This window comes from Ruditapes philippinarum, unplaced genomic scaffold (genome assembly GCF_026571515.1).
Source record: "Ruditapes philippinarum isolate M1 unplaced genomic scaffold, ASM2657151v2 ctg12369_1_1_1_1, whole genome shotgun sequence".
NCBI classification, from domain to species: domain Eukaryota; kingdom Metazoa; phylum Mollusca; class Bivalvia; order Venerida; family Veneridae; genus Ruditapes; species Ruditapes philippinarum.
In genome coordinates, this window is record NW_026859359.1 from 1 (window position 1) to 14,435 (window position 14,435).

The window sequence follows — 14,435 nt, forward strand, 5'->3', positions numbered from 1 at the left end:
TTACATTTGTACTATGATTTTTAACAAACGTAGTAGTGGGGAACATGTAGAAGATGAAGAAGAACTTTTATTTGTACCAAATCCTTAAGAATTGCCGATGACAAAGAATCTTTATATATACAAAAAAGCCAAAAAAACATGACAATACGTATACATGACAAGAAGTCGAGATGGCATGTGCATTCACGCGAAATAATATTTTATTAAAAATGGGAAAGTAGCTCACAGATTTTGAGATAGACGTATAAAATTTACCAAACCAAAAAAGCTTCAGTTAACAATATATAGAAGAAGTGCTGTTTCACAAGAACATATTAAATTATTTCTCAGGTCATACACTCCATTCATGAATTTATTCTAGCAATCTTACATATTTATCAAAACCATTCATTTTAAATAAACTTACTTAAAAATTTTCTAGAATGTCATTAGTTAAACTTTTTATATCTTTATTATTATCATTTTCGTTGTCTTTGCTTTTGTCATGTGACCAAAGAATTATTGTATTTGTAAGTACATCAACGAGATACAGGTACCGAAATAAACTGTTTCTTCTTCTTTATTAATTAAAAACGCACTGTCGTCAATAATTGAAATTTCGCACTCAGCTGGAAGACAGTGTGTTACGCTTAACGTTTCAACGAATAAAAATTAGTCTAATAGTGAAACAGTATTTGTGAAGATAGCAGAAATACTTACTTGTAACACATGATTTTGTTGGAGGGTTATAACTATACCCAGCCACACACTCACATACCACATTGTTTCTACAGTCCGCATTCGGTGCCGTACAGTCGTCATCAATTGAACATGCATAATTGACATCACCTGGACCAGGGGCTGATGATTCCGTAGTTGTGGGTGCCGGAGTGGTAGTTGTGGTAGTGGGTGCCGGTGTGGTAGTTGTAGTAGTGGGTGCCGGAGTGGTAGTTGTGGTAGTAGGTGCCGGAGTGGTAGTTGTGGTTGTGGGTGCCGGCGTGGTAGTTGTGGTAGTGGGTGCCGGAGTGGTAGTTGTGGTAGTAGTGGGTGCCGGTGTGGTAGTTGTAGTAGTGGGTGCCGGCGTGGTAGTTGTGGTAGTGGGTGCCGGTGTGGTAGTTGTAGTTGTAGTAGTGGGTGCCGGTGTGGAAGTTGTAGTTGTGGGTGCTGGAGTAGTAGTGGTAGTAGTAGTAGTAGTTGTCGCTGCTGTTGTTGTTGTTGTTGATATAGTAACTGTTGTTGTTCCGATATCTTTTGATTAAATAATGAAATGATATCAAATCTTTGAAAAATGTATAAAAAAAGTGTCAGATAAGCATTTACAATAGAGAACAAGTCTATATTTAAATTAATCATTTGGTACCTATTTCTTTGTGTGTTTTTTTACATCCCTTAACTAGGAACTTACTATTGCTGTATGGATAATTAACAAATATGTGTTAAACGGTTATGTTCATTGAACATACCCAGTTTGTCCGGGTCTTGTTGCCGATGATATGATTTTGTAAGCATTACACCTTTTGTATCTGATAGTTCAGGTTATAGTTTTGTTTTAGAAAACAAACATACTAACATGCAAAGCAGCTATAGTTTACTAAAAGAATGTAAAAAGGCAAGCTACGAGCACAAAAAAGCTTTGTTAATGTTTGAAATAATTAGGCAACGTTGGTCCACATATAACAAACTTCCACTTTTTTTAATAAAGTTAACAGCACAAAGTAAAGAATTAACATAATACGGGTACATCTTAAGGTATCTGCTGGTCAAACTTTTTTTTATCTTTTGCTTTATATTTATGAATGTTCTTGGCGGGAATTTATTCATACTTCGAAAGACTGACAACTCGATGCATGGAAAGTCATACAGACTGACGGAAAGACAGGTAAGTCCCAAAACAAGATTTTTTTTAGGACTGGAAGTGTATTTTGTTTAACTATTATACTTACAACATTTAGGTGAGCATCTTCCCAACAAGAGGCAGTCGGGTAACGTTCTATATACGTCTGCTATCTGAAACAGAAAGTCTTATTGTGTAAGAATATGCTCATTGAATAATTCATAACGCCACTGGATCAGTCATATGGTTAACGATATGAAGCTGTGTATCAAATAAAATTAAGTCAATTTATCAATGTATAATGATAAAATGTCTTCCATCGATATTGCTTTTTCCCGGCCGAAGGCCGATCTAAAATCAGTTTGACTTCCTGTAAAAGTTATAGAGAAGAACTGGAAATAAGAAGAGTTTTCATTGGTCAATTTAAAATTACAAAATGAAATCTGGGAATCCCATTAGCCATTCTGAAATAAAAGGATAGTTCTTGTCATTTTATGATACATTTTTAGTGAACAGTTTATTTTACGTTATAACTTTCTGAGTTAATTTTATACTAAATCTGAGTTTTTTTGAAAAAAAATTGTCCAAAATAACGAGATTAATATTAGAACTTATCAGGAACCCTTAGTTTATGATGTTCAATAAGTGTTTAATATATTATATGATTATTGATGTGTTCAATTGATATAATGTTTATATTTTTCATACACTTTTGCATATTAATCGAGTATTTATAAGAAATAATTGCCTACCGGCTGCGTAGATGTTTGTGAAACAGTTCACTTTCAAAAATACGGAAGGTTCGTTTAGAAACACATACATCATTCTATTTTTCAAGATTAATAACCCTGCAAGAAATAACTGTCATTGTTATTCATGCTATGCTAGCATTTCTATATGGCTTTGCACGGAAAACTAAGATCTAACATTTGCAACTTAACCAGTTTTACATCGGTCGAGTATCTTTTTTCAAAAGATACTTTTTATTTGTCCTACGTATAATGCACATGCGCGAAATCGCGAAAAGCTACTTCCGTTTCCATGGAAATATCGTATTAAAATAGGTTTCTACCGCAATTAAATACATGAAGGAAACACGCAGGTATATGGTAGCGCTGTATAAGAAATGTTCAACTTGAAATAAACAAAATGATTTATTTAAAAATGAAATAAAAAACAAAGCGTATTTCTTTACAAAAATGTAACAAGTTCCTGGAAACGTATTTTAAGTATGATATAGAATTATTCACATTTAGAAAGTTTTAGTATCATATCGTGTACATATGTAATATCATTGTAACGCTAACAATTACTAAAATGGCATTACATTAACCATCACATAGCCACTTATAAATGACACATCAGTTAATAATTCTGCTTAGAAATGGACATACATGTATGCGTCTTTGCGTCACATGCATTCATAGATTATTCATAAGGTATTCTGTAGTAAAATGGATTGCTTAATTGGCTTGAAATTTCTGTTTCCTGCTTTAATCTTAAAGTAGAATGGCTCTAGATTCATGCTTATTTTCATGAAAAGTGTAATTAAAAGTAAACTTTGTGCAGTGAACAAAGAAAATAATTAACACATTGCAAATATCACTTGCAAGCCAGGTAAATTACCAAAAGGATGTCAAAATAAGCAAAAATAGCCCCTACTGTAGTAGTCACGCAGTAGAAATATTGTGGTATATACTGCAAAAGCATTCCTTAATCGCACATAGCATGTCAATTATTACTTGAATCTTGAATCAATTAACTTTTCTTCAAATGTTAGAACATTGGTCTCAAATTTACGTTTCTGGAAATATTTTGGCTCACCTGGAGACATGCAGCGATTTGATTGGTGTAACCATTTGCGGTAATACTATCTGGACCCGGGTTTACAGAATTAAGGACCAGGGCCAAGATCATGATCAAAATTTATATTTCAAAACTTTGTTAATCATTTATAGTAATAGATTATATTTTCAATATTACTAAAATGGCACACGTTCATGAATTTCTTTATAATCACAATGATGACTATTTCTATAGAATAGTCTCTGTTATTTGGGGAACAACTTATACCCTGCCCTGGTTATGACGTAGGTACTGTATCTACGTCATATCCTTTTAACGCTGGCGTCGAATATTGTAACAAGGAAGAAATGAATTGTTGAAAAAAATGAAAAAAATCGCTGATCAAAACAACAATCGATAGTAGTATCTTTTAAATATGAATCGATAAGACGTCAGTGATTTTCTGTGTGTCCTATAAGCAGCAATTTTGTTGATATTTTCCACGATTGAAGCGGATTTGTTCTTGATGTCTTTGGTGGGAACATGCCTTTTACATGGAACACTGAATCAAGCAGGATATTATATGGACAGAGAAGTTTTCTTAGTCAATTCAGATTTAGATCTTCAAAAGATTGTTGTCGAGAACAGTTTAATTTTAAATTATTTATATGCATTGTTTTGTGAAATGAACATAAGGTTGTACTTTGTCTAGCTTTACTGTACAGTATCGTAAATTGACAATTTTATTATGACGATCCGTGGATCTACTATCACCCGCGGCTATTCATTTAGCTGTCTGTATCTCGCTATAATGATAAATCATTCGCTGTGTGGTAACGATGATGATTGTAATGAAAACCTTTAAAAAAAATGATGGAGGGTTCATCTAGCTAGGTGCACTTTGCTATTTTCAATGGCGTTAAGAATGGTGGAAGCAAGAAATTTTTGTTAACTTGTGCCAATTGTCCTGAATTAGGAATAGATGTGTCTATTAATCTAACAGGTTCATAATAAATCAGTTATTATTAGCTGATCAGTTTTAAAATATATTTTATTTGCTTTTAAATCTTCAAAATAGATCTATAATTTTCTTTTTGCTGGACGAGATTGGAAGAATGTGATTAAAGACAATACACTACTGGTCTGTATGGGAAATGTGGAAATAAATGCGATGGTGATCAGCAGCGTCTTGTGAGGACTCCTGACATTTGATGAATTGTTGTATGAGATAAATGGGTGACTGATGTTAGTAGAGCTAGTAGTTTAGTTCCTTACAGTATTAGGTGAGGTATTTCCTGTTTAAATGTTTATTTTATACATTATTTTACAATGTGGAACCTAGGTTTAGATCTACATGTTGAACAAAATAATTATTCAGTTATATTTCAGTATTTGTTATTACAGTACTACAGTATATAAACGATTTGAACCCCAACCGGATCTTGTGAGAAGATTTTAGTGTCAGTCATATTCTACCACTTCACTTGTCTACGATATTGGTATTTATATTGATACTGATGGACGTTAGGTTAGTTAATCTATATTTATATTACAAGAGAGAAACTTTATTAAACGTCTAAGTTATGCAAAACATAAACGTTAGCACGAAGGCTATAAAATAATCGAAACTCACGAACAGCTTTCAGGTGATCAACACTGAACACGAACAAAAATCCGTCTTATTCCAATGTTGATTTAGTTAAACATTGAATTGTGATATCGAACTACTAAGTTATCAATAACAAACGATAATTTAGTCATATGCATAACATATTGCTGTATCTTGAACATAAATTTAAGAGTTTTACCAAGAAGGTCATTTCCGTAAACTGAACGTTACTTGCTGGTGATTGTGAACCCTACTTGTGAGTTTACGAATTTTATCTGTACCCTGACTTGTGAGTATTTTTACAGATTTATTGGAGAAAAAGTTTACGTTCATTGCGATTTTGTATCAATTATTGCCAGAAAATATAAATGATTGTAATAGAATTTTAGTATACAAGGTGGGATCTAAGGTATTTACCGAAAATTGGTTTAACTGATAATATTGTTAATCATTTGTTTAATAAAATATATATTGCTTTGTATATTTTTCTTTCGGATCACCATGGAAGAATACAACTGCATATACTGTTTAGTAAAGACTACGAATTTCAATGCCACCATTGACCACATAATTATTCGCCATCCAGACTGCAACTTGAAAATAGAAATAAATAATGATCAAATAAAAATTTCCTACTTAAAAAATTTCAACGTCACAGCCAATAATGTAAACGAAAAAAAGAAGTTTATAGCACCAATAGCTGAAACAATGACAATTAAAATTTCAAAATTTCCCGAATATTCTCCGTTTAAAAAGATGCCAAAATTGTGGACGCCTATGAAAGATATACAAGAATAAAAATCGTACATGTCAGAAATAGAAAGTCAATGAATTTCTGAGAATATAAAACAGTGTTTCAAAAAGCAGAATGAAATCAACGGTAGGTGTAAAGCTTTCAACATGTTGAAATAAGTAATCTGCAAAAAAATCTTGTAATGATATTTCGAGGTTTATTGATACGTGACGTTTTATAATACTGCACGTTTGTAACGTCGCTTTTCATTGGATAATCGTGACGTTTATATAGTTTTATATACACGGCTGTTGTCGATTCATAAAGAAATCTTCCTTTTTTCTCTAAAAAGTGATGTTTGCTGCGTTATAAAGATTGCTGAAAGGTTATATGGCCGTATATAAACGGCTATTTGCAATATAACCCTCGCCTAGCGGCTCGGGTTATATTTACAAATAGCCGTTTATATTATTAGTTATAAAGATCGTTGACAGGTTATATGGCCCTATATAAACGGCTGTTTGTAAATATAGCCCGAGCCGTTAGGCGAGGGTTATATTGCAAACAGCCGTTTATATATGGCCATATAACATGTCAGCAATCTTTATAACGAATTTATAATACTGCAAACTTCTTTTTCTTTAGAGAAACGTGAGATTTCTTCATGAATACAGAGCAGCCGTGTATATAAAACTATATAAACGTCACGATTATCCAATGAAAAGCGACGTTACAAATGTGCAGTATTATAAAGGACCATATAACATGTCAACAATCTTTATAACTAATAATATAACGGTCACGTCAAAACTAACAACAATGCCGTTGAACTAAATATAAAAAACTTATAGTACATATGTAATATTTTAGCTTTATATCTTTCCAAAGAAAAATGAATGGTAAGCGAAGATGAGGTTTGTTAGTTAATTATTCCTATCAAGAAATAATTGACTTTCTGATTCGTATAAACAGCCACTTCATGCCGGTATTTTCGTAGACAGCGAAAACATGACGAAGCTCCTCCGTTCATATGCAGTTTTAGTTACTTACATAGAACTAAAACATGTACCCTTCTCTTGTGACACAATAACATCATATTCTGCACAATAAAATTTGGAACATACGACAACAACACTTTAAAAATCATCAAAAGTGACTCGCAAGTAATGGTTCAGTGAAAACACAAGTAGGGTACAGATCATTAAAATGGTTTTAGCAAGACGGGTACAGTTATCAGAAATGTCGCCTCTATCATTTACTGTGTTTTATCAATATTCGAAGATATTTTCACAAGTGTATGTCCGGTAACATGAGGTTAAGACAATAAATTAAAGATTCAGATATGAGTTATAGTGATATAAAACAATTTTAGGCATACATTTGCTTGTGTAATCGGCGTGTGTTGACATAAACAAAACATGAGGCGAAGAGCACAGCGTTTTACATGCATATATTTTACGAAGAAGGTTATGGATGTATATTTAAGCAAAGATAAATTATTTCTTAATATGATTCAAATGTTAACATACCGTAACATATTAAATTCAAGCCGATTTTTAATAGTTTAATGTGCCATCCCGTCTGATTGTACGTTTAGATGCTGAGATCTTCTCACAAGATCCGGTTGGGGTTCAAATCGTTTATATACTGTGGTTATCATAGATGTGAATACATTGCCTTATTTTAGGGCCTGTTGTTTTTATGGTAAAATGAAGTATGCATAATTAGCAAATTATGTTGGATAAGAAGGGGTTAAAATCACATTAATTAGAAACTGATAAATTAATAATGCACCAATAATTAAAAGATACAGACTTCAATGCAACATCAATCACAAGATTAAGATATTAGATAATAATAATTATAGTAAATTAATAAACATTATATAAAAATAAAATAATAACAATAAATTAATAGTAATATATAATAATAATGAATTGATAATAATAATAATAAAAAAAAAATTATTAATGATGATGATAATAATAATAATAATAAAAATAATAATGAATTGATAATATAGTAAAATAATAATGATGATGTGATCTAATGATAATAATAAGACAATCATGAATTCATAATTATAATAAAATAATAATAAATTATTAATAATAATAAAATTAATAATAATAATAATTTTTAAATATTTGTCTTTGTTTGACTATGTTGTTTATAATTAATGGTGTAGGCTACATTATAGTACAGATTTATAACAAATTATATTTGTCACACAATTTATTGCAATTTTAAGTTGACAAGTTGTAGTTCACTTGTAAAATTATTTTCCATTGTACCTTTTATTTACTTTACACAACCTAAAAAAGATAAATATTTTAATATAATAAATGAATAGCTTATTTATTAAATTATTATTAACCTCTTAATGATTTAGGCATAGTGAACACCAATCCAAATATAAAACTTTAAATTTGAAAGTATATCATTTATATTTATTTTTTCTTATAGTTTGACCATATATCTACACATAATTAAACTTAAAACTTTAATTTAGAGGTTAAAAGTTTTCCATTTCTTTAGGTTTTCTTATAATCTTATGCTATATGATAGGTACTCATTCCCCTAAACTAGTAATAAAAGTGAACACGCTTCTTAAATTTTTAGTGTTAAACACTGTTGATAATATTTACACAAAATCATGCATTCAACGTTTAACTTTTATTTCAAAGAAAAATCATTCAAGACAGTTTTCTCTTGCTTTAGTTTATAATACCCAACTTTGGTTGAATTGCAAGTGACCAATTTTATGTAAACTCATATAGGGAGACGTTTGACATTAAAATGTTAATATAAATCGTCTTACTTTAATTTCGGTGTTGAAAACAATATTTCATGTGAAAAAGACACCCTATTTATTTAAAATAACATGTTATTGATATTAAAAAGACATTGTGCCTATTTTGTCATGTTCAATTTAGCTGAATTGACTTTATGTTTTCAAATAATGACAAAATGAAAAAATTTTATTGACCCTTACAGCTTGAATATTTTAAAATGTTTATATAAAATTATAAGTATGCCCTAAAATTTAAAAAGACTTTCCCAAACTTATATAAAATTGAACATTTTGGGTAATTCCAATTGCATTAATTTATCGATTCATAAAAAGAAAATAAATTATTTGAAAAATTTATTGCAAAAATGTAAACTTTATTGACTCACCTTTCACTCATTATAAATTAAAGCCCTTGAGGGGCTTTCGTTATTAAAAAATATCTTTTTACATATTTTAATACTGTTTAAATTCTTTTTGTTTATGTCATTAAAATTTTTAATGTACAAATTTTTTCATAATTTTAATAAATATTATGCCCATTTCAAGTCCATCCCATATTATATAATTTTTTACTTAAAAGATTCCTTTTTTATTTTTCTGGAAAAAAATTTTAACTTTGTCTTTTTCTTTTGGGATTTTTTTATTAAAAAAACATTTTAAGGCACATAAAAACATTTAAAATTTTTACAATTTAAAAAAAATGAGCAAATATTTTGCAATGTTTTCAGGGTTTCACTTTTTCAAAATTTTAAAATTTACCAAAATTTAACTTTTTTTTCACACACAATTTAAAACAAAATTTAATTTGAAACACAAACTTTCTATCCCAATAATTAATGAATGGGGTTTTCAATTAAAATAAAATAAAAAATACGTTAGTATTATTATAATCAATGTTTATTTAAGTCTATTAATTGGTGAATTGACTAAAAACCAATACAGAATCTGACAGTATAAAGCTGGATGCTGCAAATTGACCAGTGAAAGAATATTTTGTTAAATTGCTTATAACACTGGCAGTAGAATTTATGTCCAAACAAAAAGCTTTAAACCATTATTCTTGAAGTTTTTGGGAATTAGTATGTTTTTGGCCAATAAAGATATTTTATTAGTAAATATTCCATGAAATCTATTATTGTTTCAAATCTTTTTTACAGCTCAGTTAAGTATAATTAGTATAAGTCACTATTTTGAATAAGCGCTTCACATGTAGTTGTAAGAAAGACAGTCCAGGACTGACCAGGATGGGTGGTGTGAAATGCTGCAAATTGAAAAATATAGCTTCGAACCTATGTATCAAATTGTGGGCAACATATGTACAATTGTGGGGTAAAAAATTAGGACAATTTCTAACACGTTAATATTGCATGCATACTAAAATGTAATACAAGTGTTCCTGCCTTGTCGACAATAGTGCATTAAACTTGTTGCTAGTTTTTTTACCGCATGGAGTGTAATAGTTTACTCCATGCGATTTAAAAACAAATTGAAAATGTTGTTGAATTGGATTCCGAACCTGGAGTGCAATGTGCATCTCAGAGTCATGCAGAGTTGCATAACCCTCGCCACTTGCGCCTCCAACCTTTCAGAACCATTACTTGAAAATTGGTTAAAAAAAACGTCGGGGTTCAATGGAGTTCAATTATTTTAAGTATGCTTGAAAAAATGTGCAGCGAGTTTTGCATTACCTTTAAACTAAATATGTATATATTATATAATAATTAATCAATTTTTTATTTTTTGTGGGAAATGAAGGTTATTGAATTAAAAGCATATACCAAATATTAAAACATGTTTCAATGAAAAATACTGCAGTTTACATGGTTTTGGGGGATGGGAGGGTTGTGGGGTGGGTGGCCGATCAGCGCGCCGAACACCTATGGCATAGAGTGGTTCAGGAAATGTATATATGAAAAGTTGATGTGTTGATGAATAATTTATAGTTCAGTTGATTGAATGCACTTATTGTATTACATGTTATCTAGCACATATTTGAAGCAGTTTGAACGTTATTGCTAAATTAATATCTCGAAAAAAATGCACCGTCAAATGTATATACATTTAGCTAGCACATATTTGGAGCAGTTTTAAATTGAATGCTTATGCTAAATTCATGTCAGGAGAAATGACACTGAACTCGAGATCTGGTGGTTACTACCCAAATTATTGTGTTTCAGATAATGTCATATTTGATTTTAATGAGCACTAGTATATGCATATTTGTTGGAATGCTGCTTTATTTGCCTAAGTTGAATTACCTGCATGGCAGTGTTGTATTATAAATCATAGAATGGCTGGGCACGACTAATTTTTTTCAAGTATTCAATTCGCCGGAGCCAATAATAGTATGATATTGGCGAAGCCAATATTATATGTTATTGGCGGAGCCTTCGACTGGAAAACGGGAAATCTCCCGTTCACCATCCGAAGTCTAGTGGCGGCCGGCGAATAGAAATTTTGTGATACTGGCGATACTGGTTTCTGCTTCCCAGAACCAATTTCGCGCAACAGTGTCAATGCTGTGTTGTTGCTCATATACATTTGTGAAACATTGACTATTTTGTGAATGAAGAATTGAAAGACTAGTATTGCTTTGATCAATTATTTTCTAGAACATACTGTTCCAAAAAGCTATACAGTTTGTTCCATTTGCTTGTTTTGATTTTGTGTCATTTGTTTGCTTTGCTATGGATGCCCTAACAGGGTTTTGTATGCCCGGTATCCAAACCTTTTGGCTTTTATTAATGGAGTCGTGCCCATAAAATGCCAAAGATAAACTAAGACATTACTCGGTGAGATAAATTACATATGCCACTATGTATGACTATAAAATAAAATTAGTTAAAGTATGATATTGTTTTGTTGTTGTCCCAAATAATGATGACTATTTCTATAGAATAGTCTCTGTTATTTGGGAACAACTTATACCTGCCCTGGTTATGACGTAGGTACTGTATCTACGTCATATCCTTTTAACGCTGGCGTCGAATATTGTAACAAGGAAGAAATGAATTGTTGAAAAAACCCACCCGCCCTCCACTGTCAATTATGAGTGAAGTGTGAAAGACTTGAGCTTAAATTTAATATTTAGTATCCTGCTTTTTTGTTGTTTCTGTCCTCTTTTGATATGTTTTCAGATTAGCAACGTAAGCGACGTGTTTCAAGACAGCTAGCCCTACTAAATACTACGGAAGAGGTATCTTTTAGGAAACTGCTTGGGCCAAAACCACCAGCAGAGAGAATTCGACAACGGTGCGACTCCAGAGATGTGTTCTATGAACTTTCAAATACTAGGTCTGCTAAATTTGCATTTTGCGGCCGGCGAAACATTTTGTGATATGGGGATACTGGGGTTTTTGCTTCCCCAAAACCCAATTTTGCGCAAAGTTAATCGTTTGTTTCTCATATCATTGTAAACTGACTATTTGTAAAGAAGAATTTAAAACCCATATTTTTTGATCAATTATTTTTTAGAACAACTTTTCCAAAAACAACAGTTTGTTCCCTTTTTTTTTTGATTTTGTTCATTTTTTTGCTTTGCTATGGACCCTAAAAGGGTTTTGTTGCCCCTATCCAAATTTGGGTTTTTTTTAATGGATCGTCCCAAAAATCCAAAAAACTAAAATTACTCTGAATAATTACATATCACATTATGACTATAAAATAAAATTTGTTTAAAGTAAATTTTTTTTTGTTTGTCCCAAATAAAAAAGAATTTCCAAATTTTGTCTTTCCTTAAACTACTTATTTTTATTTATTTTTTTTTGCAATTTGTAATGTTAATTATTAATTTTATTCCAAAATAAGTATGTTTATTTGTAACTATTAGTTTTATAATTCAATAATTGTCTTATTAATATGGCTTATTATTATAATAATGTAAGTTTCTTACAGCAATGAAAATAAAATCAGGATCATTTTTTTAATGAGGTAAAAGTTGTAGAATATTTTTGAAAGACATGTGCGTTATACTGTTGAAAAAAAATACAGAATTGAAGTTATTAGTATGCCATACCTGATGAAAATGTATTAATAACTGCGCCACATTTCTTTTCATATTATGATAAACTTTATTTTGTAAATGTATCAACATAACTTTTCTCACTCAAAACATGAACAGAGCATCACTTACTGGTATCATGTCGCCATATTCAACATCGTAATATTTAAAGCCGGACAGGACAATCAATGTCTGGTCAGCACACAGGTATGTGTTATAAAGATGACACTCTCCGTTACCAAAATTAAACGATGAACAGTTTCTCCTCGAACACTCGGACAAACACTTAATCCTACTGTTGACTGGAATCTGTAAGAAAGCCGTACCGGAAATGATTCTGTTGAGGAGAGGAACAGCGCGTGCAACTCCCACAACCACTTCCGCTGTTTCAACATGGCGCAAATAACGCGCAGCCATGAGCACACATATCGTGATTACAAAATCAAAAACATTAACATGCATATTCGCTTTTACTTTCAGACGCTAATTTTCAATTATGTTCATTTTTATTCCTTGTGAACACATCGTTTTAAATTTCTAAATTCCAAGAATTTTGTTTATTTTTAATTTTGTATGATTACAAATCTGATTAAATGTAAGATTTAATTTATTAAAGTGCATATCCGTGTTTCATCTCTACAAGAGATGTATATAGTTTGCATCAGTCGACCAAAACCTCCGTAAACATATTAGATCATTTATTACCTGCTAACACGACATGGCATCAGTTAAGGCCGTATCAGGAAAATTGTTGGGTTTCAGCAAATAGTAAAGGTGAAAAAAGGAAAACTTATTTATAACGATAAAGCTGGCTATAAATAAGTAAATGATAAAGAAGATCTTGAAAAATTTGTAGATTAACTATAAATAAAAATATTTTGAACCATACCATTTTTAATGAGATGATGTTATAAAGGCTTATTGTAATTGTACATCTATTTTCCTCGTTTATCGTACATTTCATTGTTTATATGTTTGAATATTATTAAAGAACATAGTGAAAATACCAGAATTCTTTTCTTTTTAATTAACCAAGCTGAAAAAGCAGCTCAAGTATGTGCATTGGAAAAAAGAAAACACGAAAATTTTAAGGATTATTGCAAGATTTATTAAGGAAAAATCGAGCGTTTATATCTAAATTAACAATTAAACATGAATTGGTATTAACTGAATTATTTTAGGGAACGAAAGAAGTAAATAATATTTCAACAAAACAATTCCTTTACTAAATAATAATTGAGCCGCGTCACGACAAAACCAACATAATGAGTTTGCGACCAGCATGGATCCCGACCAGCCTGCGCATCCGCGCAGTCTGATCAGGATCCATGCTGTTCGCTAACAAACCCTATAGCAAGTATAGAAGCTAATAGCGAACAGCATGGATCCTGATCAGACTGCGCGGATGCGCAGGCTAGTCTGGATCCATGCTGGTCGCAAACCCATTATGTTGGTTTTGTCATGGCGCGGCTCAATTATGATATATGATTGGGTGGATTGTTCCTTGTAAATCTGCAACCATTATTAAATGTGATTTTTGCTGGAATTATAACTTCATAGGATTATGATTATATTAATGAGAAATCATTTGTAAAAAGGGTTGATAGTGAATTTATTTCAATTTTTTTTATAAATTCTTAGCAAGAAAGGTAGTTTCTAATGAGTCATTGTGAGAGAGGGGTTGTGAAAATTTCGGACAAA

The 14,435-nt window shown here is 31.1% G+C and overlaps 1 protein-coding gene across 1 annotated transcript; it reads right to left on the bottom strand.

Annotated features, from left to right (window-relative positions):
• Positions 1 to 699: 699 nt before the first annotated feature.
• Positions 700 to 13,404, bottom strand: LOC132756237 (uncharacterized; the record flags this gene model as incomplete). The annotated part of the gene is made up of 3 exons (XM_060747253.1): positions 12,867 to 13,404; positions 1,923 to 1,986; positions 700 to 1,227 (listed from the first exon to the last, which is right to left on the bottom strand). Coding segments are annotated over exons 1-3 (922 nt in total), but the record flags the coding sequence as incomplete, so codon positions are not given.
• Between the last annotated feature and the right edge of the window lie 1,031 nt (positions 13,405 to 14,435).